At 43.8% G+C, this 27631-nt stretch overlaps 1 protein-coding gene across 7 annotated transcripts in view; it reads left to right on the plus strand.

Moving 5' to 3' along the window:
- Positions 1-27631, plus strand: part of NFATC2 (nuclear factor of activated T cells 2) — a gene marked incomplete at its 3' end in the record, with an annotated part of 138836 nt that overhangs the window by 16026 nt on the left and 95179 nt on the right. For 2 of the 7 annotated variants that reach the window (XM_081916739.1, XM_081916737.1), the window contains exons 1-3: positions 1278-1758; positions 13030-14065; positions 15938-16106. In XM_081916739.1, the coding sequence (XP_081772865.1) occupies positions 1626-1758; positions 13030-14065; positions 15938-16106 (1338 nt within the window). In that variant the 5' untranslated portion in view covers positions 1278-1625. Of the gene's footprint in view, positions 1-1277; positions 1759-2097; positions 2204-13029; positions 14066-15937; positions 16107-27631 lie in introns of those variants that run through there. The other 5 variants (XM_081916740.1, XM_081916743.1, XM_081916738.1 and 2 more) reach the window with 4 other exon arrangements.

A 27631-nucleotide genomic window follows, 5' to 3' on the forward strand; every position in this document is an offset into this window, starting at 1 on the left:
CATGACAGGAACCAACCTCTGTCAGCGTACCTCCACACAAGGAAAAACTTCACCTGATGGATATCTGCATCTCCAAAGGGGAAGGTGGGTGGCAATTTGACAGACGTGGGTGGCCAAACAAAAAGGAAAAGACTGGGCTCCTGCAGCTTTAATAGTTGTGTAGAAGGTGGGTTTTCGCCCAGTCTTGGCCCTGCAAAAGTGCCTGAGCCCTGCCTTCTAAGGCTATACTAGTCTTAATATTGCACACCACCAACAACTGCACGCTCCCCATGTCTTTAAAGTATGTTTCAGAGCACAAATCAAAGTGTTGGTGTTGACCTTTAAAGCCCCAAATGGCTCTGTATACCTGAAGGAGCATTTCAACCCCCGTTGTTCAGCCTGGACCCTGAGGTCCAGCTTCAACGGTCTTCTGGTGGTTCCCTCTCTGGGAGAAGTGAGGTTACAGGGAACCAGGTGGAGGAGGGCCTTTTTGGTGGTGGTGCCAACCCTTTGGAATGCCCTCCCATCAGATGTCAAGGAGATAAGTGACATACAACCTTCAGAAGACATCTGAATGTATAGGGAAGTTTTTAATGTTTCATGTTTTGCTTTATAAGTTGAAAGCCACCCAGAGTGGCTGGGGTAAGCAAGTCATATGCGTGGGGTACAAATAAAAAATAACAAAAACGATTAATGCAACCTCTTTTCCTCTGATTCAGTTCTCTACCCTCCACCCCCATTTCTCAGACCATCCTTCTCCAACCTGCTGCCCTGAAGATGTTTCGGACTACAGTGGTACCTCGGGTTAAGTACTTCATTTGTTCCGGAGGTCCGTTCTTAACCTGAAACTGTTCTTAACCTGAAGCACCACTTTAGCTAATGGGGCCTCCTGCTGCTGCCGCGCCGTCGGAGCACGATTTCTGTTCTCATCCTGAAGCAAAGTTCTTAACCTGAAGCACTATTTCTGGGTTAGCGGAGTCTGTAACCTGGAGCGTCTGTAACCTGAAGCGTCTGTAACCCAAGGTACCACTGTACAACTGCCATCGCGCCCCAGCCAGCGTGGCCTTGCCTGATGGCTGGCTGGGGCTGGCCGGGGAACTTGCGCTGCCGAGCATCCTCAGGGCACCAGGTTGGGGACAGCTGCCAACCTCCGCTCGAGGCTAGGGCGGCGGCTGCCTGCGCTCCTCCCGCCGCCGCCGCCGCCCCCTCGCCGGCTGGAGGCCGGTCCCGCCTCCCGGGCGCAGGTGGCCGCTGCGAGCAGGAAGTCCCTACTGTGCATCTCGCCGCCTTTGCGCTCTCGGTGTGCAGCGGCCGCGGCGCGCCAGGGGCCAGGAGCCGAGCTAGGGCGGGCCGGAGGTGGCTTCCCCGTTCGCCTTGCGAGCGCATCTTCGCTCACACGAGATCCGGGGCAGGAAGCTCGAAACTTGCTCCAGAGAGAGGCAGGCGGGCTGAGCGGGTGGGAAATCCCAGACGCGTAAAGAGAACCTCGGACTCCACTGAGAAAGGGCTTTGCATTTGGAGAAGGGAGGCGCGGGACGCGTGGGATTTTTCATTTCATTTTATTGTAGAGGGGAAAGCGAGAGTTTCCTTTCCCGCTTTCCTTTGGCCCCCTTTTCACAATAAAGAGGTCACCGACAGATCTCCTGATGGCTTCTGGTCCAAAAAGTTCCGAGCCGAACTCCCAGCCCGGAGACCCCGCTCCGAATCCCAACATCAGCCCTCAGGAAGAGCTGGACTTCTCCATTTTATTTGATTATGACTACACGAACCCGATAGCAGGTTTGTGGCTTCTCGCCTCTGTTCTTTATTTCATTAAGTCTTCCTCCCCTCAAAAGACCTTGCTGCGGCTGCAATGGATGCTACCTTGGTGAATTCATGGCCCAAAGGGGCCGGGATAGCGCTACCTGCTATCATGGGCGGGTGCCTGGAATAAAACAATGTTTTTTTGGCACTTGGTCAGGGAACTGTCTGTATCTGTGAGAGAGGAAAGCTGTACTGCGCCGCACAGGAAAGAGTTGTTTTCTCCAGTTAGCACTAAAGAGGGCGACAGGGAAGCGTGAGGATGTTGGCTGGAGTTGGATGGGAATCACTTGTGGCAATGGAAGTTAACCTTTCTTCCACCAGCCTTCTTCTGTGGCTACATTTTTCTTCATCTCTCCAAAGGGATGAATGATCAGAAGTTCTAATTCCGCAGGTTCTTATAAGGATGAGCAACGCATTAGGGGTGTGTGCGTGCGGCAGAAGTTTTAAGCAACTAAGAAAATAAACAATAAAATATACTGTCACGGCACTGCAGCAGATCAGAGGGCTGTTCTCTGCCCAAGTATTTAACTGTATTGATATATAATGTGATTGTCTTTCAGCTTGTGGACATCATAGTTTAATGGCGCCTGTCAGTTGTATTGTAGTTATTAGGACCTGTTACAATATACAGTACAGACCCATAGTGAGCGATGCTGATTAGTCTGTAGAAATGGCAACAGTGCATACATTATTATTAGACCATGGCTTCCGTTGTTGTTGTTTTAAATTTAGCTTGCTTTATGGTGTGGATTGAGTAGCTAAATGACAGGGCTGTACTGCTTTGTATAAAAGCACATGCAATTTAGCATGTTATGTGTGTAAGAAAACGCCATGGATACTCAGATAACGTCTGTGCTAGGGCTATTTATTTATGTTTTTCGTGGTTCTTATTTTTTATCTCTAAGCTGCCTTGAGTCCCATCAGGGAATAAAGCAGGGTATAAATAAATAAATATACAACAACAACAATAATCATACACATTCTCCAAACAATTGGATGTCAGAAAATGCCCACATCTTTCCCACCTTTTGTGTCATCCAAGGTAAATATTGCCCACACACTTTTGAATCCACTGAGAGCTGTATTCTGCCTCCAGTGTGAAAGCATGCTAAACATGCATGGCCCATGTGTTTCCTTCCTTCACGGTACATCTATGTTTGAAAAAATGTCATATGTGAAATAGTACTGTGGGTACTTTTAAAGAATGTTAGAATCCAGTATCTGGCATGGAACTTGCCTGCTGATGCAGGGTGGTCACCAGTAAACCCATGGTCGACATAGTGGTCACCAGTGACTCCACATGTCACCACTTCATACTGATACCCTGAAGTTTTATTAAGCTTTCTTGAGCCAGGACTGTGTATGTTCTGCACCATATTTTGTTAACAAAACTGGAACTTGATAGTCCGATCCGAACACATGAAAAAGACAACATGTTGCACTATGGGCAACATCCAGTTATTTCCACCTGTTTGCAAAATGGAAATCTGCTTGCACAATGGGACTTCCAGTTTCTTTTCTTCAGCCCTCATGCACCCCCCAAATCTGCTCCACAAGGTCCACCAACCCTTTGGAGCATCTTTTGGGGGTGCATGGGGGAGGAGGAAAAGGAGCAGCCCCTTTACACAAGTGGTCATTTTTTCATTCTGCATTGGGTCTCATCTGTATTATAGCAACCTGAAATGATAACATTATTTCCCATCATTGAGTAGTCACTTTTCTTTCAAGGATCAGACTGCATGAATAGGTATTACACTGCAATCTGGAAAAAGTCCCATGGAGTTCAGTGTGGCGTACTTCCAGGAAAATGGGTATAGGATTGCAGCCTTAATGACATTTTTTCCCTGAAACAGTGCAGCTCCACCTTACAGTGGAGTCTATGCTGCTTAGTGCTGCTGATCCAACTTGCCACAGGTGAATTTGTGACCCAGTCCTACCAACTGGTACCCTAACCAATCTTGCCTTCCAAACAATGGGGATGGGGAAGAGTGTCCATCTAGGAACATTGGAAGCTGCCTTGTACCATGTCAGAGCTTTGGTCCACCTAGCTCTGTATGGTCTACACTGACTGGCAGCGGCCCTCCAGGATTTCAGGCAGGAGTCTCCCCCAAGCCTATTGAGATGCTGGGGATTGAACTTGGGACATCTGCTTACAAGGCAGACATACTGAGCTATCACCCTTCCCCAAAAGAGGTGTGTGTGTTCATAAAGGAGGACTTTTATGACTTGGGCCCTAAGACCTTGAGCCTGAAATATAGCACCTCAATTGTGATTCAAATACAGACCACCAAACTCAGACAAGCAAGAACATGTAAGGAGATATTCTTTACTGTAGCCCCATTATCCTTTCCATAAACAATTAAATTAAAACTTGAACTTCCTCCAAGCCAATGTCTGGATGTGATATTTGGTGTGGCTTTCTGTGATTTCATTATTATTTCTCCACTTACCTTAGAATGGAACATGATATTACAACATTTGATGGCCTGCTTGAATGTATAGATTGAATGTATGCTTGTAGCAGACGTTGAGGACATCCTATGCCGATCTTCATTGGATTCCAGCTTGTGGCTCAGTCAGTAGAGCATGAGACTCCTAATTTCAGGGTTGTGGGTTTGAGCCCCACATTGGGCAAAGGATTCCTGCATTTCAGGGGTTTTGGATCAGGGTCTCTTTCTACAATTCTATGATTCTATGACACAGCCAGTGGGAGATCAGGATTTATCACTGTAACAAGTGCAGTTCAACATAGCTTTGACTGTATCTTTTGAGTACGTAGTGACATCGATAGGATAAGTGAACTTTTACTATTTTCTTTTGTATGGAAACAGGAGGTAGCACAGCTGAATGTGCTTTACAGTAATTTAAAATATAATAAGTAGTATTGGGATTTCAATCTAAGACTGTTAAAGGTGCATTGTGGCTTTTGAACACGCTGCTTTAGTGAGTGTAGTGAAGGGTGCTTTTTGAATGAGTGAAGGCAATGAACGTGGCTAAGAATACTCTAAAATCATGTACTCTTACAGTGCCAAAACCGTGACTGAGAATATCTTTTCCAGTGCAATAAAAGCAACTGTAGCTGCTAATTTACATTTTCAGTGATGGGCCAAGAGAAATTAGCACATTTAATTATTATTTTTTTGCAGAAGCCTGTGAAGCTTGTATGTGTAAATTCCTTTTATGTTTGTTGTAAGAAAAAGTAAAAACAAAAACAAAACACAACTGTGAGTTTTTTAAAAGCAAAAGCAAAACCAAGGTTAAAGTCTGAAACGCACTTATTAGGGAGCCTGAAACTTCGTACTGGGTAAATCTGCGCAGGATTCTGTTGCAAATCCCTTCTACCTTGCTAGCTTTATACAGTACATCTGAGATATTTTTAATGTGTTGTAGTGAATTTTAGTTGAACTGGAAATGTGTGTGTGTGTGCATCTTTAATAGCACAGTGCTTGTGTAATGTACCAGGTATGGTGGTTTGTTTTTTATTTACTATGGGTTCTCATTTTGTATATGTTATGAACCACCCTGTAATCTTCAGGTGAAGGGTGATGTACTAATCAATCAATCAATCAATCAATCAAATAGGTAAGAGACTGAGCTATGAGCTGAAAAGTCCCCTGTTCAAATCTCACCTCAGCCACAAATCCACTGTCCTCCAGGACTAAGTCAGGCTTTAATCTTAGGAACATTTACTTAGGAGTAAACCCTACTGACCTCAATGGGACTTACTTCTGAGAAAACATGCTTAGGGTTGGAATTACTGAGTCAAGCACACTAAGCCCTTAGAATAAGTGCAAAGCAAAGAGTAGTTGATGGGTAGGTCTGTTATTTGAACACACAGGAGTTTTAAAAGCACAAATGGGTCATTTCTCCCAGATGCACACAATGCATTTGTTCATGGTGATTCACACCTTTGCACTGCAGTGTCCTTGCATACATCCAACATACGGCACTTCAATCACACCCACACCTGTGGTATTGGGGCCAATGTGTTGGAGTGTGACCAGAGAGGCTTGGATTAAAATCCCTGCTTTAGTCACAATAAACTGTATGAGTGACCAGCTTAACCTGCATTAAGGGGTTGTTCTGTGGATAAAATGGAGTGGGGACCATTTGTGTCACTCCCAAAGTTTCTTGGAGGAAGGAATTAACAGTTACACACCATTCTAATATTGCAATGATTGTGTGCAACTTCTTGCCCACACTTGATGTTGAGAAGAATATGCCGTTGTGGAGAGTAGGAAGAGCCCTCCAGAGACAGTTTTACTTGTACTGAATGCCTGGATACCATGATTATTATTAATTTTGTATATTTTCAAGATGGAAATAATTAGTGTAAGGGAGATCACAACGAAACTTATAATCTGGAGGACATTTCTTGTCTTTCAGAAGACACCATTATGAGTCTGTAAGTAATCCTTTGTACATCAGTGATCTTTAATGTACTAAGATTAAAGCATGTTTACAAAGAGATGGAAATTAAAAGAAGAAGAAGAAGAAGCTTCAGTCCACATGTCTAAGTGTGCCTGGCAGTTCTGGAAGTTGACTGTTTCCTAACTGATGTTAGTTTGCATCTGAACTGAAGCTGCTTACTTGCAGTTTTGGGATGTTCGCCAGAAACATAACCATAGCAGAGGGTCATGAGCTCAGGCCTTTTCTTCTTCCTCTGAAAGTTCTCATACTGCATCCAAATGATATTTTCCAACTTGGATGGAGTGGAATCATTTACGCCTCTTTGAATGCAACATAAGGTTGGTTCACATGCGTGTGTTCGTCGGTTGAAGCCTGCAACAGCAGCAAATGACTTGCATGTGTGAATGGGTCTCTGCATATCAGACACTACAGACAGAACGGTCATGTTGTCTGAAGTCACCTTGAATTCACTGCTTCTCGGTAGAATCAGTTCTCACATTCAGCAGCTGGCCAGGAACTTGAGACATCCAGTGATATATGCAGGGATGGGGAAAGCCCTAAGAAAAGACAATTTAGCCTGCAACTCCCACCTTGTCTTGAGACCAGGGAATAAACGTATTAAATTGCATCCCATTTGGTTGGGTCAGTGTTTCCCAAACTTGGGTCTCCAGCTGTTTTCAGAGTACAATTCCCATCATCCATGACCACTGGCATTTCTCACTAGGGATTATGGGAGTTGTCCAAAAACGGCTGGAGTCCCAAGTTTGGGAAACACTGGGTTAGAGTGCAAAGTTGGTTGTGTGTGAGAAATTCCTTGTCCCTCACCCTTCCCATTTCATCCCTTTGTAGCCCCCTCAGAAGAATGTCCTGAGGGTTGGGAGACTCCCAAAAAGGACTGTGATAAGGAGTTGGGGGTGGATGGGTAGAATTCGGCAGCGGCAGTTTGTAGCCTTATCCCTCCCCCACTACTGCACTCCACATTCCAGGTCTTCCCTTAGAGCCCTCCAATCCTTTCAAAAGTCTTTTGGGAGGGCACAGGAATCTGCATTGGGAGGAATTGGTGGGGAATCCCATTTGCACGTATGCTTTAGTGAATACTGCATGGGATGCGGGTGGCGCTGTGGGTTAAACCACAGAGCCTAGGACTTGCCAATCAGAAGGTCGGTGGTTTGAATCCCCGCAATGGGGTGAGCTCCCATTGCTCGGTCCCTGCTCCTGCCAACCTAGCAGTTCGAAAGCACGTTAAAGTGCAAGTAGATAAATAGGTACCGGTGGGAAGGTAAACGGTGTTTCCGTGCGCTGCTCTGGTTCGCCAGAAGCGGCTTAGTCATGCTGGCCACATGACCCGGAAGCTGTACACCGGCTCCCTCGCCCAGTAAAGCAAGATGAGTGCTGCAACCCCAGAGTCGGTCATGACTGGACCTAATGGTCAGGGGTCCCTTAATCTTTTACAAGCTCCTGTACAGATATTCTCATGTGATTATGACAGGCATAGGATATCCCAAGACACACACCCAAGCTGCAGTGCCATAAAGTAGTTAAGGGAGCACTTATCTCCTACCTGTGCTTTCTATGGGAGGATTTCTTTGGATGTTCAGGATCATTCAGGACTACTACATGCTGGGAACAAGCAGCAGGCTATAAATCACATCCTGTGAGCACGCAAAGGCATCTGGCGGACTACTGTTGGGAAGATCAGCCGTCCCCAACCTGATATCTTCCAGATGTTTTGTATTACAGCTCCCATCATCCTTTTCTGTTGGCTGTGCTCTCTAGGGCTGATGGGAATGGTTGTCCAACAATGTTCAGAGGTGCCATATTGGAGAAGGGTGGACTAGATGAACCTATGACATAGTTCAGTAGGACAATCCTTATGTTCCTATGACCTTTACTTTGAGGAAAGTTCAGACCTCTGGTCTAGAATGCTCAGGCTGGTGAGTCGTAAGAACAAGATTTTTAAAGATAGGGCTGTAGTTTCTCCAAGCCTAGTTCTCACTTGGCAGTGGACTGTACCATTTCAGGTGAAGGCTGTCATAACCGAATGGTCCTCTGTGGCAATAAATAAATAATTCCACATAAGGTAACCAGCATGTCAGGGAGAAAACTATCTGAAGAAGTGTGCATGCACACGAAAGCTCATACCAAGAACTAACTTAGTTGGTCTTTAAGGTGCTACTGGAAGGAATTTTTTTTTGTTTTGACTATGGCAGACCAACACGGCTACCTATCTGTAACAGGGAGAAAACTAATGCATCTTCTCCACATCTAGGTCTATGCAGGGTATTTTGTATAAAGGAACAGCCAGCAATTCAAGCCCTCACTTGCCGCCTGAAGTGGTAGGGCCCAGCCATCGTGTGGCCCAAGTGATAAGGTTTCCTTTGATACGTTTATCTCCACTGATAATTTTTGTTCCTCTCATAAGAAACTATTCTCCACAACAGCTGATCAGTGCCAGCCATCTCATGCAACCAACTGTCCACGACGTTTTATTAGTGCTGGCCATCTCATGCAGCCAACTGTGGCAACATGATAAGAGATGGAATAGCATGATAGCAAAAAGCATTGAGCTGGAAGTCTGCACACCAAACCTCACAGCTGCCACAAACTCAATTAGGCATATGCAACATGTGGAATAATGCTGATCTGCCTTGCAGTGCTGTTGTAAGGATTACCTTGAAACTGTACATGAGGGATGTTGAATACTTGAAATGGATGATGATAACTGCAGCTTCTTTCCTTATTAGCCTTAAAAAGTTCCTGTTAGAGTCTCTGTAGTCTGGTGCTTATGATTACACTTCCCAGGATGTCCTGGGTGGGGAAAGCAGAGGGGGGAAAGAAGGATAGAGAAGTTGGTAGGGTCCCCAGAAATGTAATAATGATATATATTAAGTTTGGCAATCCAGCCCTAGTGTTTTGACGTTGATGTGACAAAGCTACCAAAACCAATTCATAATCTAGATCTCTTAAGAAATGCCACACCCTTAATTCAAACTTAGACCTTTCCCTCAGTAATCAGACTCGCCCAACAGTTTGTGCAATCCCACCCCCTCTTTTTTCTTCAGAGTCTCAGGGTAGGGGGCTATTCTTGCTTGTAAATTGTAATTCTTCAGAATGGGCATGTGATAATCACTAGCCTATAGAATGGATGCAGGCGACGTCTTGTATCAAACAACCTTGTCAGAATAAACGACAAGGCAGAATGATGCCTCCGGTGCACTTTCTGTCTTCCCATGGTTTGCTGTCTGTTCTAGGATGTGAAGATCAGGACAGATCGTTCAAAAGGCAAAATCAGGAGCTGGGCGGCAGAAGGCTGGGTTTGCTAGATGTTAATTTCAAGTAGCATTTTGAAGATGTGGACACCTAGCTAGTTCTAGCTGAGATCTAGCTTGTGATTGGTAGCAGTGGTTATTGCAGGGAAGTGTCGCTTTCTGCTGAAATTGCATTTTGTGGGGGGTTTTTTAAAAAAGAAAATTACAGATAAGAGTAAGCATTTGTTCAATCAAACAAGAGCATCTAAGACTTTATGTCCTTGGTTTTCTTCACGCTCCTCCCTCCAGATAGACAAAACGTGTGACATGAGGTTCTACTTTAAAGTAATAAATGCAGTGGAAATGCTAAGGCCTAAACAGAATGTTTTATTCAACAAAATTAAGGGCAGTGAGGTAATACATATGCTGCAGGCACTTGTGGGTAAAGTGAGAATACTATTTTCACACATTTCTCAAAATGTTGCTTCCTCCCATCCCCACCCCCAATGTCAATTTGGGTAATTGATTGCAAGTAAAACTATTAATTTTAAGAAAAGCAGAGCGCACTTAAGTCGGCACTCTAATTTTAGAGTCTAAAATGAAGAGTGCTGGATTGTTTTAATTGTAGTATAATGCCAACTGCTACTGTATGTCTTCTTTTAGTTGCCTTTGTTCCCAAGAGTGCTATCTTTAGTTTGTGATTACAGCTACATTATGGATTACAGAGATCCCATCATGGGAGTGGTTGTGTCTCCAGTTTCGTCCTAAATTGTTTCATGCTAACTGGCAGAGGTGCTCTTAGCAGAATCTGCAGTTGCCATGTAACTTGGAGGAAAAGCCTTCTAGAAAACCACCTTCTGCCTTGAATTAGGTTGGGCTGCTGGCTGGTTATGTAGTGCTTTCCAGAAATGCATTTAAAAATACAACAGCAGTAGCTCCTACAGAGCCAAGTCAGGTTGGCATGACCAACAGCTGAGTGTTTGCTAATTACGTGCCCAGTCTTGGTGGCAATGAAGTATGGACTGGCTAATTAAATTGAAACCACATCAGGGGATTTAATCTTAAGGACAGGAACTGCTGTGTTCTAATCAGCCTCCTTTTCTTCCCACTCCACAGCAGAGTAACAAAGCTGAGCTTGTACCATCATAGCTGTTCCCATGGCTGCAGACTATGATGTCACAAACAGATGCATTATGGCCATAACAACTTGTACAACGATTTCATAATTTATTCTACACTTGTGTTGTTTGGAGAGGTGATGTACCTCCAATACACATCTAAGAGCAGCGGCAAGAAGGCAAGCTGACGCCCTTCCTCCAAGTCAGAACTGGAGCTGGGTAGATGAGTTTTGCCAGGGAGTTTGTTGTATCACTGCCAACACCATATTCTACTTTCAGCATGTCAAAAGGAGGCATTCATGGCTGGTCTGCAATCAACTGGAGAAGCCACTTCATGCAAAATTTCATTTGGGTTATAACCATTTACTGTAGCAATTTGAACAATTTCCTTCTGGGTAGCGTAAAATAAAAATTGGATGTGATGTTTCACTCTAAGAGATGTTCCATCCCCAGGCTGTTTTAAATGTCGCAGTTACTTTTCCTGTACAAAAGGACTCACTCCTGTTTAGGAAAATGAATAAAAGCTCTGTGCAGATAGTCACACAGTAGGTGCCCCTTGATGCGAGTGGCCGATAGATGGTAAAGCATGAATGGCTAAGCCATGGCCCTCCGGATTTTGTTGAACTCCTTCTCTCTTCAGCCCCAACCAGCAGGGCCAATGGCCGGGGATGCTGGAACCTGTAGTCCAATGATATATAGGGACTGAAGTAAATGTGGCAAACAAACAAACAACAAAACCCTCCAGTGTAAACAGAATCATGATTTGCATTAAATACATTTGTTTGAAGTTAGTCAGTGCAAAATGAATTGGTTTCTACCCCTTCATTTGGCCTACCCAAATTTGTGTTCCCTAGAATTCAAAGGGAGTATTAAAAATGCTTTTTAAGAACTTTATTGTAGTCTTTCTCAGTATTATCCTTGTCCACATGAAGGAGAATTTTCCTGTCAAATTGAGGAAGGCAATAAGATTTTTAACTTAGATGAGATCTGAACACTTCCAGGAATGCACTTTTATATTGTCAGTGTCTGCCTAGATAAAACTTTCACCTCTTATCTATTGGAATAAAATAAAGCTGTGTCCGAGATTAAATATGGAACTGTGTAATACTTGTTCTCATTAATTCTCTCCAGCCTTGGGGGTGGGGTGGAGGGGCTAGAATGTATCTGCCAAGATTGTGTTGAGTGGAACATTTCTGAGTCTGTAAAATATTTGAAGTAAAATATGAGACTAGGGGAAAAGAGGCATATTTTGTCAATTCCTAAAGGGGTCCTCCACACACCTAACAAAATAAATGAGAGGAGGAGGATTCCCTCTGTCCCCCATTTCTTGTTGTAAACATTTAAAACCATGGATTTTGCAGATTTTCAATTCAAAAGCCTACCATTCCCATTTTAAAGAATAAACATAACTGCAAACATGACTGCATGCATGAAACATACCTGTGATAGATAGACAGGAAATTAGCTGCCATGTCCCATAGTTCAAGGTAGTAGAGTAATAGGGTACAGGTCTGTGTTCCAGGGCTGGGAACCCAGCTGTTTTTGGAATCCCAACTCCTACCAGTCCAACAGTGAGTTGCAGTCCAGAAGCTCCTGGAGGGCAACCAGTTCGCCATCTTTGATTTACGTGGTGCTTCATTTAGTGCGATCGCTCACCAGGGTTCAGTTCTACCACCTGTTTTGAATATCAGAATTCAGGTTTGGATAACAATCAGTGATCCTAAAAGTACTGGTGCATACAAGTAGATACACACATCATTCTGTCACTGTGTTTTTACAGGCAGGCTATAAAATAACCTGCTTCTGTTTCAGCTACACTGCAGTTTTCAGCATTTGTGTGTGTGTGTTTTTAAAAAGTTCTGCATATTTAAAAGCTAGCAAGTTCTTGGAAATATCGGAAAACACAATTTTAAAATCTTCAGCTCAATTCAGCTAGGCAGACTGAGGGCCCAAGGCTTCTATGCATTTCATATTGGATTCATAATACAAAACAAAATGAGTTATATGCCCATGTCCTAGATAAGGCAACACCGGAAGGCATTTTTAAAACTTACGTTGGCACCTAAATGTGCTAACACAAATATATGCCAGTTATAAAGCAGGGGTGTTCTGGATCTGGCCGCTATATGGGAATGCTACAGGTTTAACAGACTGGGCTAGTAGGGCCTCATTCTGAGAATTATCCAAGTGGTACTGGGAGTCGGGTGTGTGGGCTTAGTTGCCCTGGTTTCACTCTGCTGGTGCCTTACAGGAAGTGGGTGGTCTCAGGATGGTGCCACTGCAGCTTCTATTCTGAGAATGACCAACTCTGAAGTAGCTGGTTGCAGCCTTCCATGTGCGATCGATATAAATATGCAATATCTTTACAACCTTTTCCTAACACACTGTTGCTAATGCCTTCTTGTTAACCCGTGATTGCTCAGCTTCTGCCGTGGTATGTCTAGTCTTAAAAGCCACCCTTCTTTTTCCAGAAGAACCGACTCCTTCACATAAAATCATCAGCCCACCCTCTGGAGTTACTTACCCTCATGATGATGTCTCGGATTATGGCCTCAAGCCATACACCCCCTTCGCTTTGTCTAGCCTTTCGGCAGATCACATGGGCAGATACGGACAGCCAGATAGCCTAGGGTCAAAATGCTACTTGGACCCGGGCAAGGCTGCCGGTCCCCCTACTTTGAGCCCTAGGATTGAGATAACACCATCTTATGAACTGATTCACTCGGGGGGTCCCTTCAGCAGCAGAGACAGAGATCTATTGGTAGAGCATCAGTCCAACTCAGCTACTGCTAGCCCAAGGTTTACCCTGCCTGTCCCTGGCTTTGAAAGCTACCGAGAACCGCTGTGTCTGAGCCCTCCTAGCAGCGGCTCCTCTGCAAGCTTCATTTCAGAGACAAATTTCTCTCCTTATACCTCACCATGCGTTTCACCAAATAATGGCCCTAGTGATGACCTTTGTCCACAGTTTCAAAACACCCATGCTCATTATTCCCCTAGAACCTCGCCAATAATGTCCCCACAAGCAACCATCGTGGAGGATACCTGCTTGGGGCCACGTTCAACATCTCCACGTCCCAACTCAAGGTCGTCATCGCCAGGAGCAAAGCGGAAGTACCCTTGCCCCGAGCTCTACGGGAGTCAGCAACCTTGCACTTCTCCACGGCAATCGAGGACCCCCTCTCCGCAAGCCTCTCCCCAGGTCCCCTTGAGAGAAGACGGCTCTTCCATCACTTACACCCAGTTATCCACCTCTTCTAGCCTCATGGATGCAATGAGCAACCTCACCACCGATCCCTCTTGCGGAGTCCCCACAAAAATATGGAGAACCAGCCCGGAACCTTCGCCGATGTCTTCCCACAAAGCCAGCATGCCATGTCACGTGCTTCAGCCTATTGAATACATTGGGCCTTGCGAGCAGGATGATCGAAGAAACCCACCACCTGAGTCTATCTTATTAGTGCCGCCATCTTGGCCAAAGCAGCTGATGCCTGCAATACCTATCTGCAGGTAAGCTTGCATGTCTTGTGGTCACTCTTTCTAACAGGTCTGATAGAATGTGTTCCTGATAGCCCAAACATCCATTATGCGTGTGTGTGGGATGGTCTGCCTTTGCCTACTTTCTAAACAATAACTACCACCGTGATACGCAAGGAAAATTTTTAAATAAAAGGCTCTTGCAATACAGGACCTGTTGTTTGGATTGCCAGCCAGTTATTATGTTATGGATGCATCCAGAAAAATGCATTCTGATATGTAGCCAGTCATTCGGAGATGTCATGTGCACCAAACATGGGATGATATCCAGCTAAATCACTCCGGGAGTAGACCCATTGAAATCATTGGTCCATCTAGCACCATATAGACTGAAATCTCCAAATCAGGAGACATGCCTAGTTTCATTTGTGGATGTTGAAGACTGAACCAGGGATCTTCTGTATGCAAAGCAGATGCTTAGCTATTCCCAAGTAGGAATACAATGGTACCTCTGGTTGTGAACGGGATCCGTTCCGGAGGCCTGTTTGCAACATGAAAAGAGCGCAATCTGAAGCATCGTATTTGCGCAGGTGCGTGGTGTGATTTGGTGCTTGTGCGCATGCGTGAAGCACGATTTAGCGCTTCTGTGCATGTGCAAGCGGCAAAACCCGGAAGTAACTCTTTCCGGTACTTCCGGGTTGCCGCGGGACGTAACCTGAAAGAACGTAACTTGAAGCAAACGTAACATGAGGTATGACTGTACTTGATGCACCAATCATCTAACTTGGTATAAGGCAGTTCCTATCTCTCTAAACTGACAATAAGTGTACAGTTTGTACATAAAAAGGGACGCGGGTGGCGCTGTGGGTTAAACCACAGAGCCTAGGACATGCCGATCAGAAGGTCGGTGGTTCAAATCCCTGGTCCCTGCTCCTGCCAACCTAGCAGTTTGAAAGCACGTCAAAGTACAAGTAGATAAATAGGTACCACTCCGGCGGGAGGGTAAATGGCGTTTCTGTGTGCTGCTCTGGTTTGCCAGAAGTGGCTTAGTCATGCTGGCCACATGACCTGGAAGCTGTACGCCGGCTCCCTCGGCCAATAAAGAGAGATGAACGCCCTAACCCCAGAGTCGGTCATGACTGGACCTAATGGTCAGGGATCCCTTTTACCTTTGTACACATTAGATTTGTTTGCTGCTCTTGTTTGTCTCTGTGCATGTACAAACCCACCTCCAAAAAGCAGAAATAATTTGCTAGATGTAAATTTTTACCAGGGACCTGTTTCAAAGGGTGGAGATATTAGCAAACATATGATTTTAATGAGATACTAAGAATGTGGGGACAGAGCACTTAGGCAGACGTAAGAGGAGTTCGTAACTCTTTCTGTACCCATTAATTCTCCCCTTCAAGTGTTTCCCCCAGCTAGCATTCACTGAGCTGGACTTAATTGTTTTCAGAGGGAAAAAATCGTTTACGCATGTCCAGCGGAAGCATTTGTGAGGAGCAAGGCTAAAGCATCTCTGCTTGCCCACTAATTTCTCCATTCAGTGTTGTCTCTTCCCCCTCCCTGCATTAGTGCGGTCAAGCATAAAAAAAGGACTTGCTCAAAAGCCTATTTACTTCATCCAGCATCCTGTTTTCCACAGCAGCCAACCAGATGCCCCCAGGAACCCATAACTTAGGGCATGAAGTCAACAGTCCTTTTCCTACTGCCTCAAATTCTGAAGGCTCCATAAAGTAATCCATAGTCATTGACAGACCCTCTGCTCATTCTCTGAGGGAGGGCAAACCCCTCCATTTTTCTTAATGGAGCCTGTGCACCCTGACCTCTTTTGAAAAAAAGAAAAAAGCCAACCTGCGTTCCAAAATGACGTTCTCCAACTTATTGTCCCTCTTCTCTGCCCAGCATTCCTGTGCACTCCCTCCCACCACTTGAATGGCCCCTCTCCAGTCATTCTGGCTCTTACGAGCTGCGGATTGAAGTGCAGCCCAAACCCCACCACCGTGCCCACTATGAGACGGAAGGGAGCCGAGGGGCAGTCAAAGCGCCAACAGGGGGGCACCCCGTGGTCCAGGTAAGATCGTTTTCTTGGAGAAGATGAACTGTGACGGCTTCTTGATAGCTCTGTGCCTCTTGGCAACCTGCCAAAGCACCACATTGTTTGGGAAAACAAGGCTAGTGCAACATAATTATAAAAGGTGTTTTTAAGGATAGCAGACAGTAGTCTCCTACTGGTCTGGGAAGATATAGTTCTTCTATCCACTTTACAAATACTTGGAGGCCAGGGCCACAGAGTCATTTTCATGACTCTTGTTTTCATTTCATTGTTTGCATGTGTGTGTGTAGCACTTCAGTTTTTATAAACTGCTTGGAGACTGCTTTTATATTATGTGATATATATGAAATAAAGTTTCTATGGAAGCCGCCCAGAGTGGCTGGGGAGGCCCAGCCAGATGGGCGGGGTATAAATAATAAATTATTATTATTATTATTATTATTATTATTATTATTATTATTATTATTACTACTACTACTACTACTACTCTTGGCCCTTCCAGGACCCAAGGTACAGTACCTAGCTCTTCCCTATAAAACAGCCCTGGTCTAGAAACAATTATAAGTCATTTTAAATCCCTGGCTTTAAGAGAAGCCTTCACATTCAGGCATAATTAAGGTTGTTCTATGGTTTATTTTTTTAAACAATAAAAAGTCATTGTGAGAAGAAGAAATGGGTGCTTCTCAGGGACTGAGATGCTATAACAAGGTGTGAAAAAAGCATCTTAAGTTTGACAAACTAAACTCAGTATGATTGCCTTGAAAATAACAGGTCTTTACTGATGTTTTAAGATGGAGCTGTATCTAGATACAATGGAGGAGGCCCAACTCTGCTGCTTCAGCCTTTGGTGAACTTCGCAGTGGCATAGAATCATTCTGTAGAGTTGGAATTCAGAAAGGCAGTTGGTAGTGAAGTCAACCTGCGTATATATGTCGCCCTTTGTAGGGCTTGGCAATATAAATCAAGCTGACATATGGGTGGTTTGGAGTCACTTATCTCTCCTCCTTTTGCAATATCTTCTTTACGCCAGGAGGAGATTGTTTCATTGGCCAGGGTTAGAGTGTGATAAGAGGAGAAGCACTTCACAGAGCTGGCACTTAGTTCAATGAGGCATTTGATGGCCTACTGTAAAGTTTATGTAGTTGTAAAGTGATAGGGCCACAAGTTAACTGAGTTCATGCATTCATTTAACTGAGTTCAGAGTAAGATTTTTTTTTTTTAATTATCTTTTTTGCAAGGTGGATTGAGGTTGCAGAAGTAGAGATGGGGTGTCATGGGGATAGTGAAGGCTCAGGTGAACTCTCTTGAGTTTCATTGCAAGTGTGCAAATCCAGGCTACTTTTAATCAGAGAATTCCAGCTTGGCTAGTCTAAGTTTATGGAGGAATTAAAATAGGACCCCTTAGTACTAAATATGACATGTGTTGCTATGACAGGGATCCAAAGAAGAGGCATGAACAGCTGTGTGTTCAGCTGGTGTCTTTTAGCCACTTCCAGATAACCTGTTTCTTGAGCGTTCTTCCTGATTTCTTTGCAAGGAGGTTAGATGATGTTGCGTCAAAGCTAGAGTTATCCCACACTTTGCATTTCCCACCAATTTCCTTATTGCCAAAGAGTCTGATCTTTTGGGGAAGAAGCAGATTTGTTGCATAAAAGCTTGTTGCATAGCTCATTCGGCAGAGCACAAGACTCTTAATCTTAGGGTCGTGGGTTTGAGCCCCACATTGGGCAAAATACTCCTATATTGCAGGAGGTTGCATTAGATGACCCACCTGGTCCCTTCCAAATCTACTATTCTATGAATTGCACAATCTGAATTTGCCAGTATGTAGTTGAATCCCATCCGAAAATAGTGAAAGTCTAGAATTGCCCTTGACTGTACTTTCTTGCCACAGCAGTTCCTAGTGCATTAAAAACCAATCTGTGACTTGTCTCCTTAGCATTGCAAGTTGTTGAAAAGTAAAACCAACAAGCCTGGTTCTGTGTTTCTTCTGTCCTGCTCACACATGGATCCTGGCCAACAAATGTTTTTATCCCCCAAAGTAGCCTAAGTTTCCAAGTGCAGGGAGATTTTTTTGGGGTGGGAGAGTATTTAGGTACCTCAATCTCCCATCTGCAGCACAGCACACCAAGAGCTGAAACATGCTTATTCTGCTGATAGTCTAGCATGGTTTTGAAGCTGTCCCTAATCAGATGTACTGAAAGGGGCACATTGAATCCCCATGGAAAAGGATGGCTGGATGCATCCTTTTTTTATCTTTAAGGCTATATATTTGTTGCAAATGATTTAACACTGTAGTGTGTGGGATGACAGGATACTAGAAGGGTCATCTGTCAGAAAGTTCTTCCTGATGTTTAGTCGGAATCTCCTTTCTTGTAACTTTAATCCATTGGTTCAAGTCCTACGCTCCAGAGCAGGAGATAGCAAGCCCGCTCCATCTTCCATGTGCACAATTGGGGTCCCTGATTGCATGGGGCACTTAAGGGGAAGTCATGCATAGGCTCCCCCTTGCAGATATCCATGCTGAACATGTGCACAAGATAGCTCTACACATGTACACGATGCATGAAAAGGACAGATGTAAAGTATACACAGGATATAGGTTATTTACCTATTAAGTCAATTTGCATGGCCACCCAAAAACGTATGTTTTCCATATGGCATAAACACATCAAAAGCCTAATATACAATGCTGAAAATAACACAAAAGGTTAAAGACGGCTACACATTCTCTCTAGCTCTCCTTTGCTTCTTTGACAACTGTACTTGGACAGAGAACCTTGTGGGCATGAATGAATATAATCAAAGATTAATAAATTCCAATCCAGCGATTTCATTGTGTGCTTGTTTGTGTTTCCCTGTTCCTGACATTACTTAAGAGTTTGAGGGAGGAGGTGCCCGTTCTGTTGAATGAATCTCTGAAATACGACTCTGCTTACTTTTTTCTTTCTTTTTTTTTAAAGTCGTTTTTATTTTTGTGGGAGCTGACTTTGTTCAGGGAAGGGAAGCTGCACAGCAGTGGATCTCATATCCTCCCCAGCTCTATCTTGTGGTTTTGCTCTCTGAGGCCACTTCTTCTTTGCAGGCTTGGTCTTGGGAGTTTGGCACACGCCGTAGAGGAGTATGTGCTCGCAGGGTGCTCCTAGAACACCAGAACAATTGTCCGCCTGTTAAAGTGAGAGCCTCTGGCAGGACAAGATGCATTCAGCGAGGACATGGGCTTTTGTGTGTTTAACATCTTGTTCGAGGGCCCAGAATAGCAACAACTGGCTCTGTGTTGAGGACAAAGGCTGGTGTTGACATGTCGCTTCCCCTCCCCTCCCCCCACCCAGGTTGGCACAGTCACCCAATTTGGAGAGGATGTGGCATTCAGACACATCCTTTGCCTCTCGGTAAACTCCCGTTTACCAGCAGTTGTTTAGACGTTTGTACAAAGGGTAGCCCCAGGCAGCAAGCTGCTATAAGCACAGAAAAGTAGAAGTGAACTATGAATGCTCAGCTGTAATAGACGCACTCGGCACATGCTCAGAGGCACCTGTTTTTGTCTCAACGAATTCAGATGTGCCAGGGCTGGTCTTCATGCACTTTTAAAAGACCTGGGTACTGAGGTTAAGGCCTGGCTCAAATTAAAGCCTAGAAAGACGCAGAGGAAAATAAAAAGCACCCTTAACTTTTTCTACTGTGCCTCGAATTCTGCATCCGTAGCAAGCTGTTTATGAAAATAATCCTAGACACGGGTAGAGAGGAGAGGAGAGGAGGGGGTGTTTAACTGTTTCCCCAAACCAGCCCTTTTCTGCTGCAATCGATTTAAAACTTTTATACGCCAGCCTCCCCCAGGACAGATTCGAGTGCAGTTTCTAAGCATCAGGCTGTAACAACCAGACGAAAATACAAAACATTAATAAGGCAGAACAGATCACATAACAGTACTTAAATACTACATGAAATGCTTTGGCCTGGGACCTGAAAACTAATAATGCTGGTGACAGGCAAGTCACAGGTGGGGGCCGCTGCTGAGAAGGGGCAGCAGCCAAGCTACTCTCTTTAGTTGCTGCATTAGTATTGCTTCTGATAGGAGAGGGACCCAGAAGAGAGCCTCACCAGATGATCTTAAACAGCATGGGCAGGATGATAGGGGGAAAGGCACTCTCCTGAGTCCCATACTTTGCAGGGCTTTTAAAGCCTGGAACGCCACATTGAATTCGGCCTGGAAGCAAACAGACAGCCAGTGAAGCTCTTTTGGGACCAGTGAAGCATAATTCAAATTGTTCTCTGCCTAGCAACAAAAATTACCCCGTCGTTCAGTGACTTTTCCATCCCTTGGGGTTCTGGGTGCATATTTAGCCTTATAACCATGTATCTAGAATTCTGCTGGACAAGAGTTGCCCCTGGAAAGTGGCAGGGGAATTTTGTTTGGGGGGAGGTTGTTAAGGGGGTGGGGGGTTGTTGCTGGGGATTTTTTGTTGTTGGTATCTTTATTGTAGACCTTGTGATTTACGTGGAAATGGTTCAGTTTGGCTGTGTATTTTCTGGTGTTTCATTTACTGCCTCGGGCATGATTTGAACTGTGGAAAGGCGGCATACAAATAAAATTATGCATGCATGTTAAGCACGCACACAGCTGCTCTCTCTCCCCCCCCCCCCCCCGTAGCCATCCCTTCCAGAAGTGCTTTCCTCTAACATGAGTCCATGAGTCACCGTTGGGGATTTGTTCCCTATGTTCCCATGTAACGTGTAAGTAGAGGACTCTAGTCACAGTGACTGCAAAACACCAGCCACTGCAGATTGCATGCTGTATGTTGCATTACCCATGCAAGCCTCAGCACTCGGTTGCAGAGTGATGTGCATCGGTGCTTGTGTATTAAAAGAACAAGAGGAAGGAAGTGACAACAATTAGAAAAGGCTAATCCCCCCCCATGCACACACACACTTCACAAAACATTTCACAGCAGACACAGCCTTGATTCTTGCTTAGAAGTAGTAACACATCTTGCAGCTCCTGTGTAAGTCCCAGTGTTTATTACTACAGGCTTCCTTTACCCTGTAACTGTATTTGCCATGTGTCTTGCTGAGCCCTGAATTAATGCAGTAGACCAGAACTTTTGGTGCAAATTAGAGGCTGGACTGTGGGTATTATGCAGAAATGTTTACTCACAGGAATGCAAAGAACTCTGGACTGTGTGAAATCCACATTTCTTGGTTCTCTCTGTGTGGCTAAAGCCTAGTGTGGAATGTAATACCCTGATCCTTTAACCCCCTCCCACCCAGTAATTGAAAAAGTAAAGCTCTAGTCCTCATGGTTCCAGGGGCCACTAACGCCTTGGCTCAAAAAAGGACAAAAGAGGACATGAATTCGTGAAACTTACGTATATGGTCATTTAGATGCAATTATAGAAATCCATTATTGTGATTTAAATAGAAAGATGCAGTCTTCCCCACTATGGTAAAATGTGCTGAGACAGGTGACCTGTATCACTTTGCTACCCAGATGCTAACTGCTGATGGGCAACTTCAAGGCACCTTCTGTTCTTAGGGTTCTTTATCTTAAAGTTGGACAGATCGTCAAATACAGGACTTCTTTAGATAGGCGGCTATCTTCTGACAGCCCTTCAAATGACTATAGAAGAGGACATGAACACTTAATCTGGAGAAAAGTTTCGAAATGTCTCTTGCTGCCTCTTCATGAGAAGTGTGGGGATGGGCAGAACACACAGCCTTTGTGTTCAAGGATGGCCTTTCAGTATCTTGTACAATTCCCTACTGCTGTCCAGTGGTACCCTAGGGCCGGACTAAACATGACCTTAAATTTGTGAATGCATTCAGAAGCATCTGCTTTTGAACTTAAAAAATAAAAGCTGCATGGGAGGAGCTGGTTTCAGGATTGAAACTGCAGCATATGGGGAGGTGGATTAACCCTTTTTGCCCAAGCTGTGATTCCACCCTTGGAAGCTGCAAACAGGTGCCAAAACCAACTTTCCTCCTACATAAAATAGCAGCTGGGAGGGGTGCTTTTCACTGAGACAGCACTGTGTAGGATAGATTAAACCCCTCCTTTCCCAATGCAGCAGAATCCTGATCTTGTCTCCATCATTATTACTTTGACAGGTAACAAGAAAAGACATGTTTAAATGCATTATAATCTTGTGAAGTTTGGCCCTTTGTCTCCAGAACAGACAGTCCTACTCCTTCTCAAAAATCCATATTCTCTGAAAATCTGAAGCTTGATGCAGAATGCATCTTCTTCTTTTTCTGCTGAGGCTGTTCTGGCTCACCATACAGCTGCATACCAGAAGGGTCATGCCATTTTCTGGGGGGAAATGTATTATGGGCTCGTAGTTCAACAACAGGTTTGGGTTTGGATTTAGAACAGGGATGAGCAGAAGGTGGATTGGGCTGAACTACGGGATCTCAGGATAATTTGCAGAAGACCATCAAGGGTTTGTCTGACCCTCGAATGTTTAACAATAGCAACAAAACAAAATTGTTTCCCTCTTAAATTAAGTTGCTGAAAGACTTTCATTGTGTGATAGGACTAGGAGCTCTTCTGGTGCTGAAAACAAATTCCTAAACGTAGAATATACCCAGAGGCACCCTGTTCTTAAATTCTAAGCATATGTCTTTTGCACCTGACTCAGGTTGGCAAAACATACCCTAGTCAAAAAATAAATAAAGTGGATTTGACTGGACTGCCCTGCTTGCCCCAGATGTAGAAGACATTTATAGCCGTGTTCTATAAAGCTAAGTGGGCCAGTCTTTCCAAAGGGTACGTGAAATAAAAATGACAAAGAGCTTCGTATGCTAAAAAGAGCGCTGGTGAAAACTTAGTGCTAATACGGGCCAGTGGCAGTGTTCTGCTTTAAGCTTTACCTGTTCCTTTGACACCAGAGGGAGAAAATGTCTCAAGTGCTTTCTTATCTACTTCCGTCCAGCAGGAAAAGGGAAGAGGCGGGAGGAAGAGACTTCTCACTTAGCTTTGTATTTGCTTTTAATTAATTGTAGGCAGCGGGGATTCCGTGTTCCAATTTATTTATTTATTTGACACAGAGGTCGACAAACGGGTCTCTGAACTACCACTGGCTTATTGGGAAAATCTGGCCACACAGTGTGTGTGCCCCATTTGGAGCGATGTTGTATTTTAAAGACTCCCACTAGAAATATGCCCTGTTCTAAGCAGAAGTGAACAGGTGAGCTGCCAGTCTTGAATGGAGTTGGTCAAAAGCAATAGGAAATGCCCCCAAGAGTATTGCATTGAAAACTGGTATATTCACACACCAGATGAATTAAGGCAGCCATTTGCCAAGTAATAAACATACAGAACTGCAGTGTACGTGTGTTGCTTGGTAAGGTGGTTCCTTATTGACCTGTGAAGGGTTTAGTTTCTGATCAGGGACTTGCAGAGAAATGGTGAAGTTTAGTCTTCTTATCACACGGCTGGGTGCTATAAATATATGAAATTGTCATGTACAGAACCAGACTGTTTATCCATTTAGCTTGTCAATGTCTCCCCTGAGTGGCTGTCCAACAGGCAGAGAAGGTCTTTCCCAGTCCTGCTGCCTAGAATCATCTTAGCCAGAGACACCAAGAATTGAATTTGGGCTTTCCATTCATTTCAGTGTGACATATTACAAGTAAATATGTTATAAGACTGAAGCATTTGATGTACATACATCATCTGCCATGGTATCCTCTCCCATTCCAGCCACCCCAAACATCATATTGTTGACAGGGGTTTATGAGCCACTGTCAACTTAATTTATCAACTGAAGGCCGAGTAAATCACTGGCTCCTGTGAATTCATTCATACACATTCCATTTTTCCTTCTGGAAGAGTGGTCTGTGTTGTCTAGACAGGAAGATGAGTGTGATCGTCATTGAAGATCCTGATTTATGAGAAAAAGTGTACCACTCCCTAGAAGCAAGTTCTCTGGAAGGAGGAAACAGGCCATCCCTTCCTAGCTCCTTCGCTATGATGAAGACCACTTCTGTTTTCACAAAGTGTGGTTTGAGCTGTACTTCCCATCGTAAATCCATCAGAACCTATCCTCAAATCCAACTTCACATATGCTAGGGCTGCCATGCGTCCTACTCTGCAGAGGTCAGCCACCTGTTTTGAAGGGCTGGCAGTCTTCTATTTTAAGGTGACTTTTATTTGAGGGCTGTCTAGTCTCAAGTCTGGTTTAAAAGTAATGAACCCTAAGAAAGGAGAGCAGGAGCCCTGAAGTTGCCCATCAACAGTTAACAGCAGACTGAACTATTACCCATCACCTGTTGTTTCCTCACTAGGGTGAGCCATATTGCATTTCTCTTTAAATTATTGTCGTTGTTGTTTAGTCGGCTTAGTAGTGTTGGACTCTCCGTGCCCCCATGAACCAGAGCATGCCTTGGAAACTCTCACTTTCTTCTCAATGCTTCTTCTCCTTTTTCATGTCCATGGAGTTTTCTTGGCAAAATAATGGAGTGGTTTGCCAGTTCCTTCACCAGGTGGATCACATTTAGTCTAAACTTTCGGCTATGACCTGTCCGTCCTAGGTGGCCCTGCACAGCATATCTCATAGCTTCTCTGAGTTATTCAAGCCCCTTCGCCACAACACGAAGGGGTAAATTATGTTGCTAAATTTTGCATCTACACAAATCAATTAGTGTATGGAAATGTTATGTAAATTTGTGTTACATTTTGTTCTGTTTTTTGGGCGATGCAAACACTCTTTGTAGGCGATGCATAAGTGGCCATTCTGATATATGTTTCTTCATTGCAGGATATCACTTTTATCTCAGTCACTATCCCAGTTCATCCACTGCTTGCATTTTCTTCTTTTTTTACCCTTTCACACATGTGATAGAGAAGTTTTTGGCTTGATTTTTCTTCTCAGTGCAAAGCTACAGCTGGTCAAGTTTGCATTTTTTAACTCCTTTCTATGGGGATATAAGGACCTGTGGGTGTTTGGGTATCTGAGTCGTAATCTCAAAAAACAGAAAGGTATGAACAAAGTTTGTTGGCATGTGTTGCGAACTGTGTAGTTTGAGCTGCATGCATAGCTGTGCTATGTATACTGAGCTGGGATTTTTACCTAGGCTTTTTTTTATACAACATAGCCATTTCTGCACATATGGTGCTAGGTGTTTGTGCAAAATAAACATTCTTATGTATGCATACACTTATCAACATAACTATAGTGCTGAAAGTGACCTCATTTTTGCACATCCTGATGAACAAATGAGAGAATGAAGCTCATTTTAAAAAATGGTGGGAGGATAAATTTAATCAGGCACACACACACACACATTTGCATAATCAATCTTTGCAATAAAATCAACAAGAAAAGCCTCTCCTTGTTTGCTGAAGGATATTATTTATTCATCAGCCAAAGACCAATTACAGACCAATCCAAGTCTAGCTGTGTTAATATTATAACTGTTATGCAAAAGATGGGGAAAAAATACAGTAGTCCATTTCTACCAAAAGAAAGAAATAAAATCCCAAAATAGAATATGGAAAGGTACACATCATGTCTGGCTTCTCTTTCCCTTTTTTGGTAAATGTGACTCAAATGAGTTGATTTTTCTTCAGTCTAGTCTATATATAATATACTTTGGGCAGGGGGGTGGGGAGGCTTATTGTGAACAGTTTACCTTAGGGTTCTTTTCAGGGTTACAATATATATATATATATATATATATATATATCCCACCTTTCTGTCCAGATTTTTCATTTTCTCTGAAAATGGAAACAATGGGATTAAAAATATTTATCAAAATGCAAAAATAAAGTTATAAAAAATAAAGGTCAATGGCTTGACGTTCAGCAGTGATCTTTATTCCTAAAGGTGTGTGTCAGGTGCAAAAACTTGACCTCTGTGCAAAAACGATAAACATTTTTGCATGTGACTCAGAACACTTTCTTAGCAATGGTGACCCCACATTGAGATGCTTAGGTGTGGTGGACACAGAAGACCCTGGTGACTGGTCTTCAACTCTGGAAGACATTTTTTCCTGGGGTCTGGTCTATTCATGCAGCAGAATAAGGTGGGGATAGGATGGTAGAGCCAGAAGGTGGCAGAAGAGGCTAAACTGCCCCCCAGCCAAATATGTCATTATTTATCTGATTTTTTGTTTTCTAAAAACTTTTAATCTCCCCTCTGGGTGACTTACAAAAATAAGATGCAATATACAATTGCAATATAATGACAAAAAAACTCCCCCCCAACCCCCCCCCCCAAATGACAGCAATAGCCACAGATCAATAAGTGTTCTGATCTAGAACATGCTTCCATTCTAGATCGGGGACCCATGTCAGTTTCTTCCTGAAAATTGCCCCCTTCTAGTGGTTATTTGCCCCAGAAGGCAGGCAGTATTTGGAGTTAACAGCACCTTCAGAAGGTGGATAGTAGCTAAGGGTAGGAGCCAAAGTATTTTTAGCAGGGGGAAGGGGGAGAGGACTATGTTCCAGATCGGGGTTCTGCAACTGCTTTTTCTTGAGAACGGAAGAGGCCATTTGAAGCAAACCTGACTGCTCGATACACAGAAATGACATTTATGAACCAGAAGCAACAAAGAGTCTTTTGGCACCTTAAAAACAAAATTAATGTACATGACTTTAGTGTGTTGTTTTCAGTGGTTTTGCTTTGAGTATAACTTAACTGGAAGCAAGCTTAATAGGTGCATCGTGGGACAAGCTGCAGGAGCCTGGATACCATCTCACCAGAGGCACGAACTGTTGTTAACTAATGAGTAAAAAATGATGGGTGTTCTTCCCCCTCCACTGCCGTCTGTATAAACATGTGAATAATAGGGAGCAGTTTCTGGCCTTTCTGCTTCACATAGTGCCATATATTTAGTGCTGTACGGGTGAAAGCAAGATGGATCTGAAGACTGTGTGTCTCGTGGGTTCCTCTTCATTTACCACATTGTGGGAAGGTTGCCAGCGATGCATAGATGTTGCATGTGGTCTCATGGGGGGACGGATTAATTCTTACTATGCAAGGATACCTCCTGCTGACTTTTGAAAGGGAGAACAAACAAAGAGGAACTCTTTTGACCATGGATGCTATTAGCTTAATGTTTCTGTTCTCTGATCTTCCTGTCCTGTTTGCTTTGTACGGCTTAATCAAGGTTTTTTTGTTTGTTTTTTTTGGTATATAATGTGGACCAAGTAATTGAAAACAAATTTAGCATGTCTCAGACCATCAAGTTCCCTTTCAGTTGGATTGCTGGCTTCGCGGTAGACATGTCTGCTTTCAATTTTCAGTGATGTGAGAAACATAGAATGAATGGCTTGATTTGTAATTGTGAATGTTAATAATGAAAGAGATATTCCCTGGTCTCAAGCCTACATAGAAATTCTGTCTCCGTTATGCTTCATATAAAAAACCCCAATTCAAAACTCTGCTGCTATTCTTTACTGAACATTTTCATTCTCTGCTATGTGGTTGGGTTGTTTTTTGCTCTCGAAGTGCCCAATTTATTTCATGAAAACATGTGTTGTACATAGAGCACACAAATATTTGTGCAGAGAAAGATTACCATGAAAATGTCAAAACCTGCTT

The sequence above is a fragment of the Podarcis melisellensis genome (assembly GCF_964234715.1).
Source record: "Podarcis melisellensis genome assembly, chromosome: 6".
In the NCBI taxonomy this organism is placed as follows: Eukaryota; Metazoa; Chordata; class Lepidosauria; order Squamata; family Lacertidae; genus Podarcis; species Podarcis melisellensis.